General features: G+C 41.0%; 1 protein-coding gene across 2 annotated transcripts in view; it reads left to right on the forward strand.

Moving 5' to 3' along the window:
• tnn (tenascin N) overlaps positions 1-18,086 on the forward strand; it is a 74,275-nt gene that overhangs the window by 23,830 nt on the left and 32,359 nt on the right. For both annotated transcript variants that reach the window (XM_028472909.1, XM_028472910.1), the window contains exons 7-8: positions 2,065-2,247; positions 2,781-2,870. In XM_028472909.1, the coding sequence (XP_028328710.1) occupies positions 2,065-2,247; positions 2,781-2,870 (273 nt within the window). The remainder of the gene's footprint in view (positions 1-2,064; positions 2,248-2,780; positions 2,871-18,086) is intronic.

Below are 18,086 nucleotides of genomic sequence, written 5' to 3' on the forward strand. Positions count from 1 at the left end.
GTGGATTAGAAAGGAGAAAGGAGATAGAATGGACTATTTGGACGCAGCCAAAGTCCCATGTCATGTTCTGTGAATCTTGCAATAGAGATGTAGAGACTAAAACCATTGTGTAAAGCCAAGGGCTATCGAATAATTGCAAATGATGATATAACAAAGAATCACAAAACTGAACACAGAGCATCGGAAAAAAGATTGTCTGATCTCATTAATCATGTGATTTGTTTTAACATCACATAGATTTGCCACCAGTACTCATTTCTGTTTTTCTGACTGACAGATAATGGATGAATTAAGGGGAAGAAGGCAGCATGCAATGTTCTGACCAAAATGGCAGCTCTCCATAGTTAATGCCAAAAGATATAAAATCGTCCTAAAATTAAATGTTTTTTTTTGTTTTTTTATAAAAAAAAGTGCACATATTTTTTTAATTTATTGTTAATACATTAAAAACATTTTTTGTTATATACATTTTCACTACAGGTACCCTTAAGATCTTTATAGTATAAATTAAGTAATAGAGCACCTGTACTAGTCTTGCATAATACTGTAACTGTTCTGCCCTGCAGGTTAATAAATAGTTTAATTTGATTCTTTAAAAAAGTTGATTATAATTGTTGTCTTGTTAAAAAGCATAAATCCACATTAATATTACCCAAAGGTGTATTTTATTTTGAAGAGGCTTGTAAGAGTTGCACGATATTATGGGTAATAAACCTGCCAGCTAGCGTCAGTGTGCAGTGTAATGGTGATTAGATAAAAACATGCAGCTACATCTTCCTGGTTTAAAGTTCTTCTACACTTCAGAAAGCAATGGCTGTGAGTATATACTTTGTTTAAGAGCTAAACTAACCTGATTGTATAACTTTTAGATACTTAATGTGTGTTTAAAGAGTTTGTTTTTGTTTTCTTGAAAATACTGCTATTGGGTTGTATTGCCATGCCAATATGTACCATCTTGTGGTACATATTGGAACAGCAGAATGATTATTGTTACTTTGTCCATCTTGTAAGCATGTCTACATGACATTGCATTTGTTTAATGGTTAAGTAGTGATTTAAATTATTATGTTTTTGCAAGAAGACCAAGTAGTTAATTGTGTACATTTGTTTTTTTGCTTAATTGCAGTTTCACTCGTAATTGCTCAATTCATATCACAAGATTTTGTGAATAAAGGGAGCAAGACACTCTGAACCTGGCTTGTAAAATCAAATTTGGCTTGCTGTTTATCTGCGTTAACATACTGGGTGTATACAACACGTAGTGAGAACAGTACAGTAACATTTAATGTATTAAGTGTCTTACCAAAAAAATAAATGTGCACATTTATATGAAATGCATCATGTCCAGTATCCACATAATGTACAAACGTAAAACATGTTTATTCGATTGGTGTATTGGCTTCCACCTGTAGTTACACATTAATTGTTGTTTTTATATTATTTTTATTTCATGGACCGCCAAGCAATGGCTCAAGAACCGCTGGAGGTCCTCTGACACAAACATGCTTGTTTGCACCTTAAATCTTTTGAAAAACATTGTACAATACCTAAAGTTCGGATCTATACAGTGTGGAGCTATAGCAGAGGGAAATGTGATATATACTTCAGGCTTTTAGGTTTCCAAGATGGTGTGGCTGGATGTGTACGTCCATGGACATCTTGCCACACCCAACCCCCACATAAACCTTTTTAAGAGTTAATGGTGCAAGTTGCAAATGACTTACTGTGTTGACATCGAGAAATTAGAGAACTTGGACATTATATATGCACTTGATGTGTTCTAGAGTATGTACAATTTGGCACAAAATTGCAAAAAAAAAAAAAAACACCTTACACATTATGACTTTATGTACTTCATGTGCCAAGATAATCACTCAGTTTGCCTGTTTGTAACACATTTTCTGTTTCCCCAGCAAAAGCATGGCTTTAAAGTTTAGCAGAAATAAAAAAAACAAGGAAGAAGATTCATCGTACTTTGGACACAAATGGAACAAAAACATGAACATATGCTATATACAGTATGTTGAGCACCAACACTAGTTCATGTAATCATATCCTTGCCAGATGTCTCAGGAGTCAAGGACATCAAGGTGCTTGGACAGACAGAAGTCTCCATCCAGGTCGACTGGCAAAACCCACAATCTGAGGTGGATTACTTCAGGCTCACACACACTGATCCAGCAGGACAGAAGAAGGAGCTAAGTGTGCAGAAGAGCCAAGAGGCCCACACCAAACACACTATCATTGGTAAGTCATCTTAAAGCAGAAGGCTTTACTCTATCTGTCACCACATCTGTAAAGATTTAGCCAACATCTAACAGGCTAAATACTTACAGCTAGTTGTTCTTACATTTTGTCTTCAAATAACTGGAAGCTGAACATTTGACTTGTAAATCTAACCGCTTTACACACAAGGTATTACAAACTATAGAAACTATAATATATCTAACTGTAAAAAAAAAAAAATACAAACGCTGCATATCAATAAATCTTTCATAAACTGTAACAAATATGTAAAATATGTAATATATTGGGCAATGTATACATCAATAAATCAGTACAATCAGTATACTATACATATCAGTTCTACTAATGCAAATATTTAACATTTTCTCAGAGACATATCAAGGTGTATTTAAATACCTAACATTGAAGGCACTATTTGTGTAAAACAGTGAAAGTTGATTGATAATAATAATACATTAATAAATAATGTAATGATATAGAGACTGTCCTGAAAGTCTTATTGAAGTTTATTGATCTTAGTGATGTGTTTTTAGGTCTCTACCCAGGAACGGAGTATCTCATCTCTGTGCAGGCCGTCCATGGAAGCTCTGAGGGGAAAAGTTCTTCTGTCACTGGAGTCACAGGTTCGGGTCAACACTAAAGTGTTTCAGTTATTTGTATTTATTACGTTTCTCTAAAGTCATACTGCCTGACATTAATTACATGGGGGACTGACTTTGTAGGACTACTGGCTGTGCTTTGCTGTACTTAGCCCTTAAAATGATGGATCATCCACTTGTGGAAGAGGATTTGGAGAAAGGAAACAGATATTCCATTTAGTTTTGAATTTAGAGCAGTGTTACAGATTGGTCTCAGCTAATGTCAAATCATCTATAATTTGAGTTCTGGTCTAAAAACACATCATATGTCATACACAATATTGAACGACTGCTTTATACAGCCTGCTATTACTCTCCACACATACCCAATGATAACATAATAATGAATACAGCCAGCTGGAGACACAATTATGGGTTAGTGACAGAGGACTGTAATTTGCAGTCTAATAATCTAGACAGGGTTTTTAATATCCGCGGTGGAGTAGGAAACATGATAGAAATGATGTAACAACTGTAAGATGCTTCGTTGTGATTGAGGTTAGAGCATAGGTGGGCAAACTACAGCCCGCGGGCCACATCCGGCCCGGTGGTTCTTTTTTATCCGGCCCTCCAAAGCCAAAATAAACAATTAAAACACAAAATGAACCATCTTGAACACCCGTGGGAACCAAATGTTCTCCGCTTACGCCCGCCCTTTTTCAGCCACCCAGTCAATTAACACGCAGAACACATGTAAACAAAGACGACCATTGGCAGAGAATGCTGCACGTAACAATGATGCCTTCATGGCCATGGGAAACCACAGTACTCGTTGAATAAACTACATTGGGACTCATTCCGTCACAATATCATAATTATGACTGCATTCCTTTGACTTAGTCCTGTGATGCCTGGCATCCTACTCGGTATTGACAGAAAATGTAAGATGAGGAAGAAAGCAGAGTTAGATTGGTCGCTGCCATAACACACCCACAAAGAAGAAGAAGAACTTGGATAGCTGGCCAGATAAACAGTTCTTCCACGTCGGATAATCAAAGTAAGCTGTTTGTTGATGTTTTATTGCGGGATCACGTGATGTCGCGTGAATACGTAGCGTAGCGTAGCACGCCTTGCGAGCCAGGTGGAGATTGATGGAGCAAAACCGCCACGCTGACACAGCGATACACATCTATAACAATGAGTGGCCCAAAGAAAAGAAGAGTTGACAGTGAGTGCTGAGTGTTTAATAATGAATGGACAAGTAAATACTTTGCAAAGAAACTGTTGCGGTTTTAAAGGAATACAACATCCACCGTCACTTTTCCTCCAAACATGCTGCTAATTATGCTAATAACCATTATTAACAAAATATGTTGGAGGGTTTTTTCATTCAAATACTTTTTATTTAACTGAGCTACTTTTACACACACACACACAATTTGTTCTACTCCTCAGTGTCAATCATAATATCTAATTTGTAGAATGATAAATCTCTTACTTTTAATGTTATTCAAGTTTTTGTGAAAATTTGTGATCATGCATGGTTGATTAGGTCTGCTAGATTGTGTCACCTGTTGTTCTTTTACTTTTAGCAATACTGCTGTTAAAGCTTTAATTCTGCAGCTAGAGCTACAGTTTATAGCTTAAAATGTTGCTACAATCTTCTACTTTTTTTTAAAATAATCATTCTTTAAGTGGGAAGGCTTTGCATTTCCTCTTACTTTGCTTCCACAAGGTGGACTTTTACCTTCAGCTTCCCATGTGCAGCTGTAGCTGTGTGCTCAAAGCCTGCTTCCAAGTTCAAGCAATTATCATGATGGCCCTGGTTCAAGTCCTGCTCTGGGCAGTCTCTGCAACTCTAAATAATTGTTTGTTAAATCTTCAATTACTAAACAAAATGCTGTTTGTTATCTGTGGATTTGCATTGTCGCAGCAATGCAAAGTTTCTAGTTTTGTTTGCATTTTACTTCCACGTTACATTTTGATCCCAGTCACATATCTAATGCAGTCTTAATTGAATGTTGTTTTAATTTCTGATACATTTTAGGATTCTAAATTTGCCTAGTGATGATCTTTATTGTCGATGAAGAAAGGATTTTTAAGAAGATTGGCATGAAATTGAATATTTCAACCTGTCATGTCTCCATTCTCTACCACACTGTTCTGGGATCAGAAGTTGTGTCAGAGCGTTCAGCGCCAGCCATCACATTTAGAGGCCACGACATAAAGGGATCTGTCTTGAGTGTGAGACTCCAGGGCCTGCTACCTATGGCGCTGTGGACACAAATATCTGCGAGAAAAAAGCTCTACTGTTCAGCATGTCCAGTTACAAATATCCTCCTGAAGGAGGCACGAAGATACCAGCCCCCACGGTTCACTCTCTTGAGCTTGGAAGCATCAACAACGCAAAAGCTCCAAGATTCTCCTTTGGACTGCGTCAGAGCACATCTCACCCTTTAGCGAGAACATAACGGGGAGTGCAGAATGGGAACTTGAATAAAATAAAAAATACTTTAAACATCAGACCAACTCAATAACGATCACTACAGTTCATATCGACATGGCACATTGCTCATGTAGTTTGTTTTTGAGGACTTGAACCTTAGTGGAGAGCTTGTTCCCATCCAATCCCTTTTTGAATGAACTCAAAAGTGTATCGCAGGTCCTTGGGATAGCTCAAGTTTAAACAGTAGACCAAGCCAAATAGGTTGGCACAGCCATTTGACACATCTTTCAACGATGACGCCAACATCTGCAGATGGATCTGTTGGTGCCGCTCCCTCATGTTGCACATTGTAAACGCTCAAAACCACTTTCTCCATTTCTCCTTCTGCACCAGCATCATAAAAATGGCCCAAAGAAACAATATTAATTACACATTACTGTAATTTTCACACAATGCAGCTCTGGAAACAAAATAATAGACCACTGCAAATTCACCATCGCTTCATGTATGACAGCAATGTTATTTTTTTCCAGAGCAGTATGTTGCAGAATATTTATCGCAGCTGTCAACCTATATTTTGAAGAAGAAGACAAAATATTGGTCGTATTGGTCGAAAAATCCCATTTATTTTCTGAAACAGTTTTAAACAAGAATCAAAAAAATCAACGTATCTGAGAAGAACCATTCAGGAAGACAATATTCTGGAAAAAATAGGGTGTGTGTGTGTATTATATATATATATACAACAGGCCTACAAGTTTATAAAGTTTGCAATTTAAACCTGAATCACTAAATCCACCAAATTATTGATTGTCTCTCCTGAACAATTCAGCCAACTCAGGAAGAAGCTCGAGTGCCACCTCGTGTTCTGCTTAGCTTTTGTCAGAATTTCTTTCCGTTGCTCAGTTCAGTTTCCTGCTGCATAATATATAATGTTCAGTTTACATTCTGCAGCATTGTTTTTTCTTTTTGGTGGCATTTTAATGATGCTGTAAGCTTTATGGTTAAGCTGTGTAATTTTGGTGTTGGTACAGTAGTAGTAGTATTGCGACTTGTCAGGCGTAATGGAAACCCAGGTGATAGCAGCCTTCAAGTCATCTGCATTGTTGGGTCTGGAGTCTCTCACCTTCTTCTTGACAATACTCCATAGATTCTCCACAGGGTTCAGGTCAATCGAGCACAGTAACATGGTCATTGAACCAGCTTTTGGTACCGGAACCCCCTAGAGCGCCTGAGCCACAGGTTGATTATCTCCATGCCATGCTGCATTCATGCAGTAATTCCTGTAAAAAGAGGCCCAGCCAAGTATTGAGTGCATAGAAATAAACAGGCTTTTCAGTAGCCTTACATTTGTTTAAAATATTTTTTTTTTTCACTGATCTTACGTAATATTTTTATTTTCCAGAACACTGAATTTTGGGGTTTTATTATCTGTAAACCATAATCATTAACATTTCAAGAAATATGAGCTTGAAATATTTCACACTGTATCATGAGCGCATATCTTATATAGGGATGGGTACCAAAACCCCGTATCAAAACTACTAAGACCTTAAAGCTACAACCTCAACGGTCCTGAAAAAGGTATTTTAAGGTTGCGTTAATCCTCAAGCCTCACAAGCATTGATAATGCCGTGCTGCCTGTCAGTCCTCCTTAAAAGCCACATGCTAGCGGAGCTCAGCTGACTGATGGGAGGGGCTACTGTAAACAGTGTTCACCTTGCTTCATGAGTAGGTGTGTCTGTTAACGCTATCAGTAAAATTACAGTCATACACATGGCTATTTAAGCGGCTATTGTGTTTTTGAGTCCGAAAAGTGTGTGCTGCTGCAGAAGCAGATGACTTGTGTGTGTGTGTGTAGTGTGCACGCCAACTCCACGGCTTAGCCTTTAGCCTAGCCGATAGTCCTCCGCTGCAGCCACGCGTCAGGTGTCTGTCGCGCCGCCTCCTTCTGCTCCAGTGGCAGCGGGTGCTGGCAGGAAAACCCACTGCTTCGTAGGCCACATGTCTTCCTGGCGTTTACTCGGCCGGCCCGCTACAGTGCCTCGGGTGCCGGCAATGTTTAGTTCGAGACTCGAGTAGTGACTTGTGATCATATGTTATCTTACAACTAAGTTAATATGGTTAAAAAACAACATGTAAATACATTACCAATGAACTGCATGCATAAGTATGTGGCTAGCTATTACCATTTTCAAAACACACAACCGAGTGAAGCAGTGCACAACCAGTGCACATGTAGAGTCCAGGTGCTTCCAGAGTAGCTACTGCACATGTCTGAGAATGCGTCATATTGCGTGCACGTCTGATATAAGTAAAATGGTTGTTTGATTTAATCTCCTGTGTTTTGTAGCCTTGACATCTATTACTTTTAAATTAATCCAATGAAACCTGGTTATTTTTACAGTAAAATCCTCAGTTAGTGTAATTTTAATACAACAAACGTATATATTATGAACAGCATCACTAAATCATTTCTTAGAGTGCACACACTTTGAGAAGCACTGCTCTAACAGGCCTGTCTCTCCCTAAATGTACAAAAGTTTCTTTAGAATTGGGGCTAAATTTGGGTGAAAGTTGCAAATCTGTAACGCATATGGTTGATTTGTTATGACATTTTATAAATTTGAACTTTAGACAACAAGAAGAATGTATGTATGCATCCGGTGCTGGCCCGGCCTGTCTGTTAATTTTTAAAAGTCCATGTGGCCCCTGAGCCAAAAGGTTTGCCCACCCCTGGGTTAGAGGCTCTATGATTTACAGGTCCCTTCTGGTAGTGCTTGATATTAGCAATCAGAATGATTGAACCATGTTAAAGACTGGTCTTGGTACGTGCCACAGAATTAATTTCATATTTTTGTTTTTGATAGCTGCATTGGTTAAATTCTCTATGATGACACGATAAGCCTTCAAAAATGATTATTCCTCCCTGTTCATTTGTCTTCTGTTCTTTCACTCTGATGTACCTGCATACCAGGGCTTCCGGCTGATGACACCAGGTTTTTCTTTGACTCCGACAAGGCCAATTTAGTTGGATTTTTGTTCATCAGTGTTAGCCAAGTATTTTTAAGGTTCACCTCACTTGTTTTAAAATCAACCAGGGACGAGAAGACTTGTGCCTTTTCTTATCTACTTTGGGTGAGTGTGCACTCTGTGTGTGTGCTCAACAGACTAATCTTCGAGAAGCAGACAATAGCTTGTCTCCACCCCAGTGGCCACAGTCCTGCATTTAAGTTTTAGCAGGAGAACGTGTAGAAGTGATTGAAGAGGATATTACTCCGAGGCCAGATATGATGTCTTATTTTCAGGTGTACCAAAAAGCACAGCAAGGCAAATATGTATGGCTCATGTTGAACGCAAGGCTATTCAATGTTTTTACATGATCAAAAAGTGCAATATAAAACATTAAATAGTTAAAAAATTACCTGTAAAACCATTAAAACAGAGTTTGAAATCAACAATAACAACATGAAATCAACAATAAAATAGTTAAAAATATCTCTGTCATGAGCAGTAGAAAAAAGGAGCGCTCCACTATCTGACTTGTGTCCATAGATCTGAGAGACCTGAATGGTTCATACCTGACGAACATCTCACTGATGTATTCTTGACCAAGCCCATTCAAAGATTTAAAGTCTATTCTAAGGCTAACTGGCAGCCAGTGTAAAGAATATAAAACTGGACAAATGTGCTTTGATCTCTTTGTTCTGGTTAAGACTCCAGCTGCAGCGCTCTGAACCAGATGTAGCTGTTTGATGCTCTTTTGGGGGATTCCTGTCTGAAGACCTTTAGAATAGACCAGTCTGCTGAAGATAAAAGCATGGACCAGATTTTCCTGGCCATGAAATCTTTCACTCTAGTTCTTTAGGTGGTAGGAGGCTGTTTTTGTTATTGATTTTGTCTGACTGCTGAATGTCAGATCTGAGTCAATCAGAGCTTTAAGGGTGTGCTCACACTGGCAACCAGAACCGTTCCTAACCAGCTCTGTGCATGTGTGAAACCATGGGGGACCATTGTCTGGCCTGCATAGGTGTGAACTGCACTGCAGGGGGGTTAACGGCCCGATGGTCCTGCTGGAAGAGGTGGTCCAAACAGAGTGCCAAACTGGCACGGTGGACCGCGCATGCGCACACACAACTCGACTCGACCCGTGCGCAAAATGTGTTGGTACCGCGCGACGCTTTACGTCACATAAACATCTGCATTCCGTAATGATGGCAGTGTCAGAAGTGCTCGTTAGCCGATGAAAAGGTCTGAGTGGGTGTTACCTGAGGATATACATTAACGACACCACAGAGAACTCATGGAGGCAGAGGACAACGTGACCATCAGGACTTCTCTTTGCTCAACCGACAACAGGACAGTAACGGAGTGTACCCGGACCTGATGATGATCAGGTCCGGGTATTTCCGAGGATATAAATACATATTACTGGTATATTAACCCATATAAACCAAAAAAACGTGTCCTGTTCTCAAAATACCAGTAATATGTTAACGTTTGCAGCAGTAAAATGTCCCATTTCCATATTTTTTGGTTTTATATGGGTTAATATACCAGTAATATGTGTTTATATGCATGTTTATACCCCTGGAAATACCTCGGAATTCTGGGTTTTACTCGAACCCCTCATTATCACGTCTCTGCAGAAAAAGACCCTCTGCTGCACCTCAACACTTTTAACAACTCACTAATTTCACAATTTAAATACACTATTTCTACCTTTGTTTTTCTGTTTGCATGTTGTTTGCTTTGTATTTAGTAAAATTGTTTCTCTAACACTTGGTTAAATCTACACATTTATACTGTATATAATGCACATGCAGGATGATGTGTAACAATAATCAGTAAAATTAGCTGTAAACACATTTTTTAGAACTAAATATAAGGTTATGCTGTGAACAGAAAGAAAGGAAGACGAACCAGATCATTCTAAACTTTAGAATTTAATACAATGATAACTTTTAATCATAAATATGATTCCTCAAAATAACAACCTTTGATATCTTTGTCACACAATATCTAAGCTGCCAGTGAATAATTTACAAATAAAAAAAAGTTCACTGATGGTGACATTGAGATCTCAATGTCACCATTAGTGAACTTTTCTACATTACTGCAGCCCTGCACATCATTGCTGTCCTGTTAAAGTTTTTTTATACAAAGACTTAAAAACAATCTGAAATTAGTGGGGACTCAAGTAAATCACCTTTATTATGCATTATAACAATCTGTCCTTGAAACATATCATATAAACCTTCCTTAAGTCTCTAAATTATTGAAACAATGAAAAACATCTCCTAGAAAATAAAATTACAGAACATTAAATAATCATTTAATATACATTTCAATAAATAAGTGCATCCCATGGTCCCATGTTGACTCTGTCTGTTGTCTGTGGAAGTGATGGGTCTAGACTAGTGGTCATGTTGAAATCCTTAACAATCTAATATCGTCATATCACACACCCTTAGTCTAGACCTGATGATGGAAACTAGGGTCAGCTCATGGTTTTAATGTCCAGGGAGGGGCGTGTCCACTCTGCATGGACTTAAAGAAGAAGAAATAAAAGAAGAGTTAGATATTGTCATGTTCATCAAAAGGAAAACTGAAAGTGATGGAGATAAATATGCTCAGATGGACTCTCACACACACGCACACACAAAGTTTAAACAAACACAAATACTCCTAAACGGTCTCACACATTAAACGCATCTATTTACACTTACATTAATGTGCACAAAGACTAGCTCCACAAAATCAGAACGACATTTATTGATCCAGAAATTAAACTGATCTTACCTTTATAGGCTCAGTTTCCTCCTTTGTTTTTAAATCCCTTTGAACCTCCATTCATGGTAGTTTTTTTTCAAGAGAGTTTTCACTTTCAATAAATCCACTGATATTTGGTCTGTTTTAATCTCTCTCTTTCTTTCTCACGCACTTGGTTCTCTCTCTGTTCCTCGTGTCGATTTCATCAAAACAAAGCGACATCTTTAACTCATTCAGTGCCAGCCATTTTCAGATTTTCTACCCCCCTCAGTGCCAGCCGTTTTTGAGCATTTTGACTGATTTTTAAAGACCCACAGAATATTTTCTACTATGACTATCTGGAACACCAGATTCTGAAAGATTGAAGCCTCTACTTTCATAAAAAAAAAAGAATTTGTTTACTTTCTTGTTTTGTTCTTTTGTAATCAGCTGTTGAATAGAGCAAGTTTTACACAAATCTTCAGTTTCTGAGCAAAAAGCTGAGAAAAAAGCTTTTGTAACATAGATTGTTAAGTTAGTTGGGTTTAGGTGCACTGACTGCGGCTACAGTGATTAGCGGCAACAGAAGATGGTTTGCTATAGGAGCCCGAGATGTGAATGAAAACCAAGAGACCAATAGTATAGTTAAGTTTGTATTGTTATATATAAAAAAAAAAATATTAGTTGGGTGGTAATGATATAGAAAAAATAATACCAGAAAACAAAATACAAATGTAGTCAAAACAGTTCGAGTAGCTCACCAGCTCACACACCGTGTGTGTGAGCAGAAGTCCTTGGGGAATGCAATCCAAAGGGATGTGCAAAGGTTCATGTATTGCTCCCAAAGTTCACTAAGGAGTGCAAGGAAGGAAAAAAATATAATCCAGCAGGTTTTTTGGTTGTGGAAAACTAGGAAGATGACAGGACTGCAGGGAGGAACTGGATTTATCCTACCGCATCCTGGCTCGTCATTCTGCGTTCAGCAGTTGTTGAGTTGATCTCGTTCAGGATTTCATCCATATAAAAAACCTGACCTTGAAGTTGAAGTTTAGGTGTTTTAGTCACTCGGTCTCCATGCACGGCCCGATGGAAAAAGTGCATGGAATCGAAGTCTGATTGTCCAAAATGCTTTGTAAGTCTGCCTTTCTTGGTTAGCTTGAAAGCCCACAGCATGCCACAGCCACAGCAGAGAGTGATTGGAATGTAAATTACAATGTTTTAAGGGAAATGGTAGCTGAGGGCAGTGAGACAGGAAGTGGACCCTTCAAAATAATGCACCTGGACTAAATGCGGGTTACAGGTTCCCCCCCATACTCAGGTACGTCCTCGTACATGGAGATGGCTGGCTGCATGAAGGGTATTCACAAGGACTTGCCACTAACGGAGTTTCTTCTAGTTGCAGGGCAGATGTAATTGCAGTACTTAGTCCTTGGAACAGGGACTGAATGCTGTGCAGGACTGGACTCCCAAGCCTTGAATACTGGAAGCAGTTGGGCGGCTGCCTGTTTCGAGTGGGTCGTTGAGTTGACGGTTCAGATTCTGGGCTGGACTGTTCATGTTCGGATTCTATCGATTCTGGGTGAAGATAATCCTCAGCAGGAGGTTCAGCTACAGACTCTATTCCAGGGTCAATACCAAGAGGGGCCTCTTTATCCACAAGCTGTAACTGCTGGCCAAGCAGAATTTCAGGTGCGATAACGGGGATGACTGGAGGCATGGAGACAGGTAATTCAATGACTGTCGTGATTCTGGGTGGAGCAGAGCTGGTATCTGGTAAGTCAGGTAAAAACAGTTCAGGATCATCTTCAACTACATCTCCAGCTACTACTGGAGTAACTGGTGTTTTTGCTGGCGTCATGGATTGTTGTATTGGTTTATCTGGCATAGAGGCTGGTGACAGGTAGCCACAAGGCAGGAGAAGGTCTCTGTGAAGAGTTCGGATGGGTCGGTCTTTGCCCTCAGGTTTGACAGTATACACCGGAAGAGTGCCGGCTCTCCTCTCGATGACATACACGTCCGACTCCCACTTGTCTGCGAGTTTATGCTTGCCTCGTAGTTTGACATTCCTGACCAGAACTCTGTCTCCGACTGATAACTCTGAAGCTGTGATTTGCTGGTCAAATCTGACTTTGTTCCGTCCCATGACTTTCTCAGCATTCATAGTAGCAATTTTATAGCTGTCTTCGAGATGGGACTTTAGCTGTTCGACATATTGTGTCTTCTCAGACACAGGTAGACCAAAAGCCAAGTCAATTGGGAGACGAGGTTGTCGGCCAAACATTAGTTCGTACGGAGAGTAGCCGGTGACATCATTTTGTTTACAGTTGTACGCATGTACCAGGGGTTTGACAAAATCTCTCCAGTGCGTTTTATCTTGGTCACTGTGGAGTCTTTCGGGCATTCCATAATGAACAAGGAAGTTGTCCCATAGTGCTTTGGCTACTGTCTTGGCTCGCTGGTTAGGTGTTGGCATAGCTACTGCATATTTTGTGAAGTGATCTGTTATGACACGGACGTCTTTGGTGTTGCTCCGGTCTGGTTCTATTGATAGGAAATCCATGCAGACTAGTTCTAATGGTCGTGAAGTTTTGATGTTGACGAGTGGTGCCGCTTTTTCTGGTAACACATCTCTCACAAATCCTGATCTTATTACTAACATCAATAGCCATTCTCGGCCAAAAAACCGAGATCTCAGCAACTCCAGTGTTCTCTCAGTTCCCAGATGGCTCATTTGATCGTGCAGCTGGATAAGAACCTTGGCTCGCCATTCTTCTGGAAGCACAAGTTGGTAATGTGGCTCACCTTGGACATTCCTCCTCCTCACAAGAACATTATCGTGGAGCTCTAGACGTGTTAGCTCTCGTAGGAGTAGTGGGAGGTCAGGGAGCTGTTCCCTAAGAAAAGGCGGCGGAGATTCTCCCCTTTCTAGTTGGGCAAGGACATGCTGAATGCCTGGATTAGCTCGTTGTTTAGCTGCAATCTCAGCATTGGTGTAAGACGGCAGAACAGGTGAGAACTAAAGGTCGTTAACAACGCTATCTGTGAGGCTGTTGACATTGAGAGAGAGAGATTGGACAAAAGCAGTGACTTCGTCTTTGTCAGGTGAGCTGTAAACAAGTTGTCAATCACATATGGCTCTGACTGAATGCTGATCAATATAGATGCCAGATGGGTTTTCAGAATGCTGTTCTGTAAATCTCAACATTCTTTCTTGTTCCTTTTGGGAAAAAGCATCTTCGGATTGCTCTTCATGAGGTCACCGAGAGAGACCATCAGCATCAGCATTCAATTTCCAAGCTCTGTAGACAATCTTAAACGTGAAGGTGGAGAGTGCAGAGAGCCACCTGTAACTGGTTGCGTCCAGTTTCGCAGAAGTCAGCAGGTAGGTCAATGGATTGCTATCTGTGACCACTGTAAAATTGGATCCATACAGATAGTCACTGAATTTCTCGGTTACCGACCACTTTAGTGCTAAAAACTCCAGTTTATGGGCGGAGTAGCGACTCTCACTACGTGATAGGCCTCTGCTGGCGTATGCGACCACTCTGTTTCGTCCGTCATGTTCTTGATATAAGACTGCTCCAAGGCCAATTGAGCTGGCATCTGTGTGCAAGATGTATGGTTTGAATGGATCGGCAAAGGCAAGGACCAGGGCTGTGGGGAGTTTTTGTATGATATCGTTGAATGCTTGTTGACAAGCAGGCGTCTAGCGACCAGAAAAAGGCTCTTTTGGGTTAAAATAGTGTTGTGATTTTCCCACTTGTTATGACCTTTTGTAGCTGGGTGGATATCCCGAAGTGAGATCAGTGAGGGGTCTGACGATGGAGGAGTACCCCAGCACAAATCTCCGGTAGTACCCAGCGAATCCAAAAAAGGATCTGAGCTCTTTGAGATTTTCAGGAACTGGCCAGGACAATAGAGTGGAAATTTTGTCGGGGTCCATTTCCACACCGTTGCTCGAGACCACATGGCCAAGATAGCAAACAGACGTTTGAAAAAAAAACACATTTTTCTACTGAAAGTTTCAACCCAAACTCCTTCAGACGCTGAAGGACTTTCATAAGCCGCTGTTCGTGCTCTTCTAGAGTTGGGGCGAATATGATCAGATCGTCTATAAAGACCAGTGCCTCTTTTAAGGTCATGTCACCCATGCAGCGCTCCATGAGCCGTTGAAAAGTGCTTGGAGCATTTGTCACTCCTTGGGGCATACGGTTGAATTCGTAGAACCTTACAGGGCAAACAAATGCAGTCTTGGCCTTGTCTCTCTCTTCCATCTCGATTTGGTAATAGCCGGATTTCAGATCCAAGACAGAAAACCAGGTACATCCAGAAAGTGCCGAAAAAGTGTCTTCGAGCTTTGGCAGAGCGTAGGCATCCTTGATTGTCTGCGTGTTTAATTTTCTGTAGTCGATACAGAGCCTTACAGTGCCATTCTTCTTTCGCACCACAACGATTGGAGAAGCAAATGGGGAAGTGGACTCTCTTATGACACCGGAATCTAGGAGCTCGTGAATGTGCTTCCGGACAGCATCAAGATCCTGTGGATGGATTGGGCGTGGGCGTTGTTTGAATGCAGTTGGATCAGACAGCTTGATTTCATGTTTGACTTTGTCTGTGCATCCAAAGTCCAGCTCATGTCTTGCAAAGACCTCTGGTATACTGTCCAGCATGGCCGTCACACGTTGTTTCCACTCAGGTGTCAATGGTGAATCTCCAAAGTTGTAATTCAGAGGTTGCTGTGGTTTGGCATAGTCTGAAGACTGGGACATGCTTTGTTCTTTGTGGAGGACGGAATGGATGGCACTAATTTCGGCTATGGCTGCTTTGGCAGGGATCACAATGTCATGCTCTGACTCATTGGTTATCACCACATGCAGATGGGCAGGTTGAACAGGAGGTAGATCGACAAGACATGATTTTACAATTAAACCACCGGGAAGAATGAAGGAAACTGGATGCTGGATCATGACTTCTTTCTCAGCTTGGAGAAAAGGGGACATGGCAAAACAGTCTAGCACTACAGTTTTCCCAGCAGGTATGGTCTGAGGCATGGCGGCCTGCATTCTCAAAGTGCCATGATGGCTATCGGTTGTTAATTTGTGTCTTATTTCCAGGATTTTAAGCACCGCTCTGTACCAAAAGGTGCTGGCTGGAACTCAGGCTGTGATTTACAGTGTTGGTCATACAGCATCCAGAGTGTTTGTGCCAATAAGGACAGCAGGCTGAGAAGATTGCAGTTTCGGAACAACAAGCGCAAGAGTCTCAACATCCATCTCTTCTCCGAGGAACTCTGATGGAAAGGTCATGCCAAGTTCCACATATCCAATGTATGGCACAGTCTGCCCATTGGCGCCCTCTACCTCAAGGAGATCATTTAATGGTTTTATTTCATGGTCTGACAGGTGGGTATTGTAAAACAAATGTGAGACTGTAGTGACTTGAGAATCTGTGTCGAGGAGGCAGGAAAACTTGGTTCCTCTGATCTTAATCTCTCCAGTGCTTCTGGTACCAACTAGCCCTTTTGGCAAGGGGATTATTGAAGCTGATTGCATGGGGTTGGGACAATGATTCAGTGCAGCTCCCTCCTGTCCCTCCGAAAAAGCTGCATCGAGTTTAATGGGTTCCTGCTGTCCCACGACTGCTGCTTTTGCTTGAGCTTTTGCCGTTTTTCCTCCACCAGACTCGGGTTTGAAGCATTTGGACAGCTTGGTGCAATATGGCTGTCTTGTCCACACTTGAAGCAGAACCAGGGCTTAGGTTTGTTGGTGATTGGTCTTAGTTTTTGTTTATTTTGGTTATGTTCGGCTTTAGCAGAAGTGGGTGATTTCTGGGACAACAGGGTAGACATTTGTTGTTGGAGCTTTAACATCTGCTTTCTGAGATCTTCAATAGCACTGTTATCTGGAGAATAACCACAGGGGCAGGTGCTTGTGCTGTGAGTCTGGAGAGTTGCCCAATGCTTAACTGATGGAATGTGTTTTCTCATGAGATTTTCTTTTGCCAACTGCCAGTCTTCTTCGGTTCTGAGCATGAGCAACAGATCTGAGAATGAAGGTGGGTGATACCTTCTTTGTTCTAGTTGTAATTTGTTTATTACTGCATTGTCCCAGCAACTTCTGCAAAATTGCTTTAACATGTATTTGTCCGTATCAGTTGCTAGAACTCCACCACGCTTCACCACTGTGCTGAGAGTTAATTGTAGTCTTTGAAAATATGAAGATGGTCTTTCTCCATGGTCTTGAAGGGCGTTTAAGAATTTTGCAAACAACTCTCCTCCATCTTCTACGGTTGCAAAAGCAGAATCAAGTACACAAAGAAATGTAGCAGGCAGGGCAGTGGGTTCTAAATTTCTCACCAAATCTGAAGCAGGGGGAAGCAGACTTTTGAGGATGCGTCTGGTTATATACAGTGGAGAAAGACTTGGATCAGCATTCAACACTTCAGTTTTATGATTTCCAAGAATCGTAACCGACTTCATGAGGGGGTTTTGGACTTTTTCCTGAGAATGTGCGCAGTCGTAAAGGTGACAGGGACTGAGCATTAAAATCATCCCTGCGCACAACATGCTCAACTAGGAGTCTCTGGATTTCAGGAGGGTTCAGGTCATGTCCAGACAGTGGGATTGTTGGGCCTCTGTTTATCACAGGATCAGGTTGAGACTGGGATGAGGGCCTTGGCGGGGCAGTGGATGAATAACCCGCTTGCTCTGGGGGCAGTGTGAGTAACTGGGGCTGACTCCGATTTAAAAACACGTCAGATGGTTTCTCTTCCTCATCCTCTTCATCATCATCATCTTCTTCATCATATCTTCCTCCACTGGCTGCCAAGCCCAAATGAGCGCCCAGTTGATCCATAGCTCCCTTCAAAATGTCTTCAAAAGGGCGGCCACTTTGGTGAGAGAGACGTCTCAGTTCTTGAAGATAGTCAAGGGGAGGGGCTCGGTCCGCTGTGGCTGTGGCCGCACCCTCCTTGGAGAGCAATTTAACACAAAACTTAACGTCTGCAGCACAACACAATACATATTCATAGGGCAAAAGCGGTTTTAGTTGTGCTAGAGCTGCAGC

Source organism: Gouania willdenowi, chromosome 17, assembly GCF_900634775.1.
Source record: "Gouania willdenowi chromosome 17, fGouWil2.1, whole genome shotgun sequence".
NCBI classification, from domain to species: Eukaryota; Metazoa; Chordata; class Actinopteri; order Blenniiformes; family Gobiesocidae; genus Gouania; species Gouania willdenowi.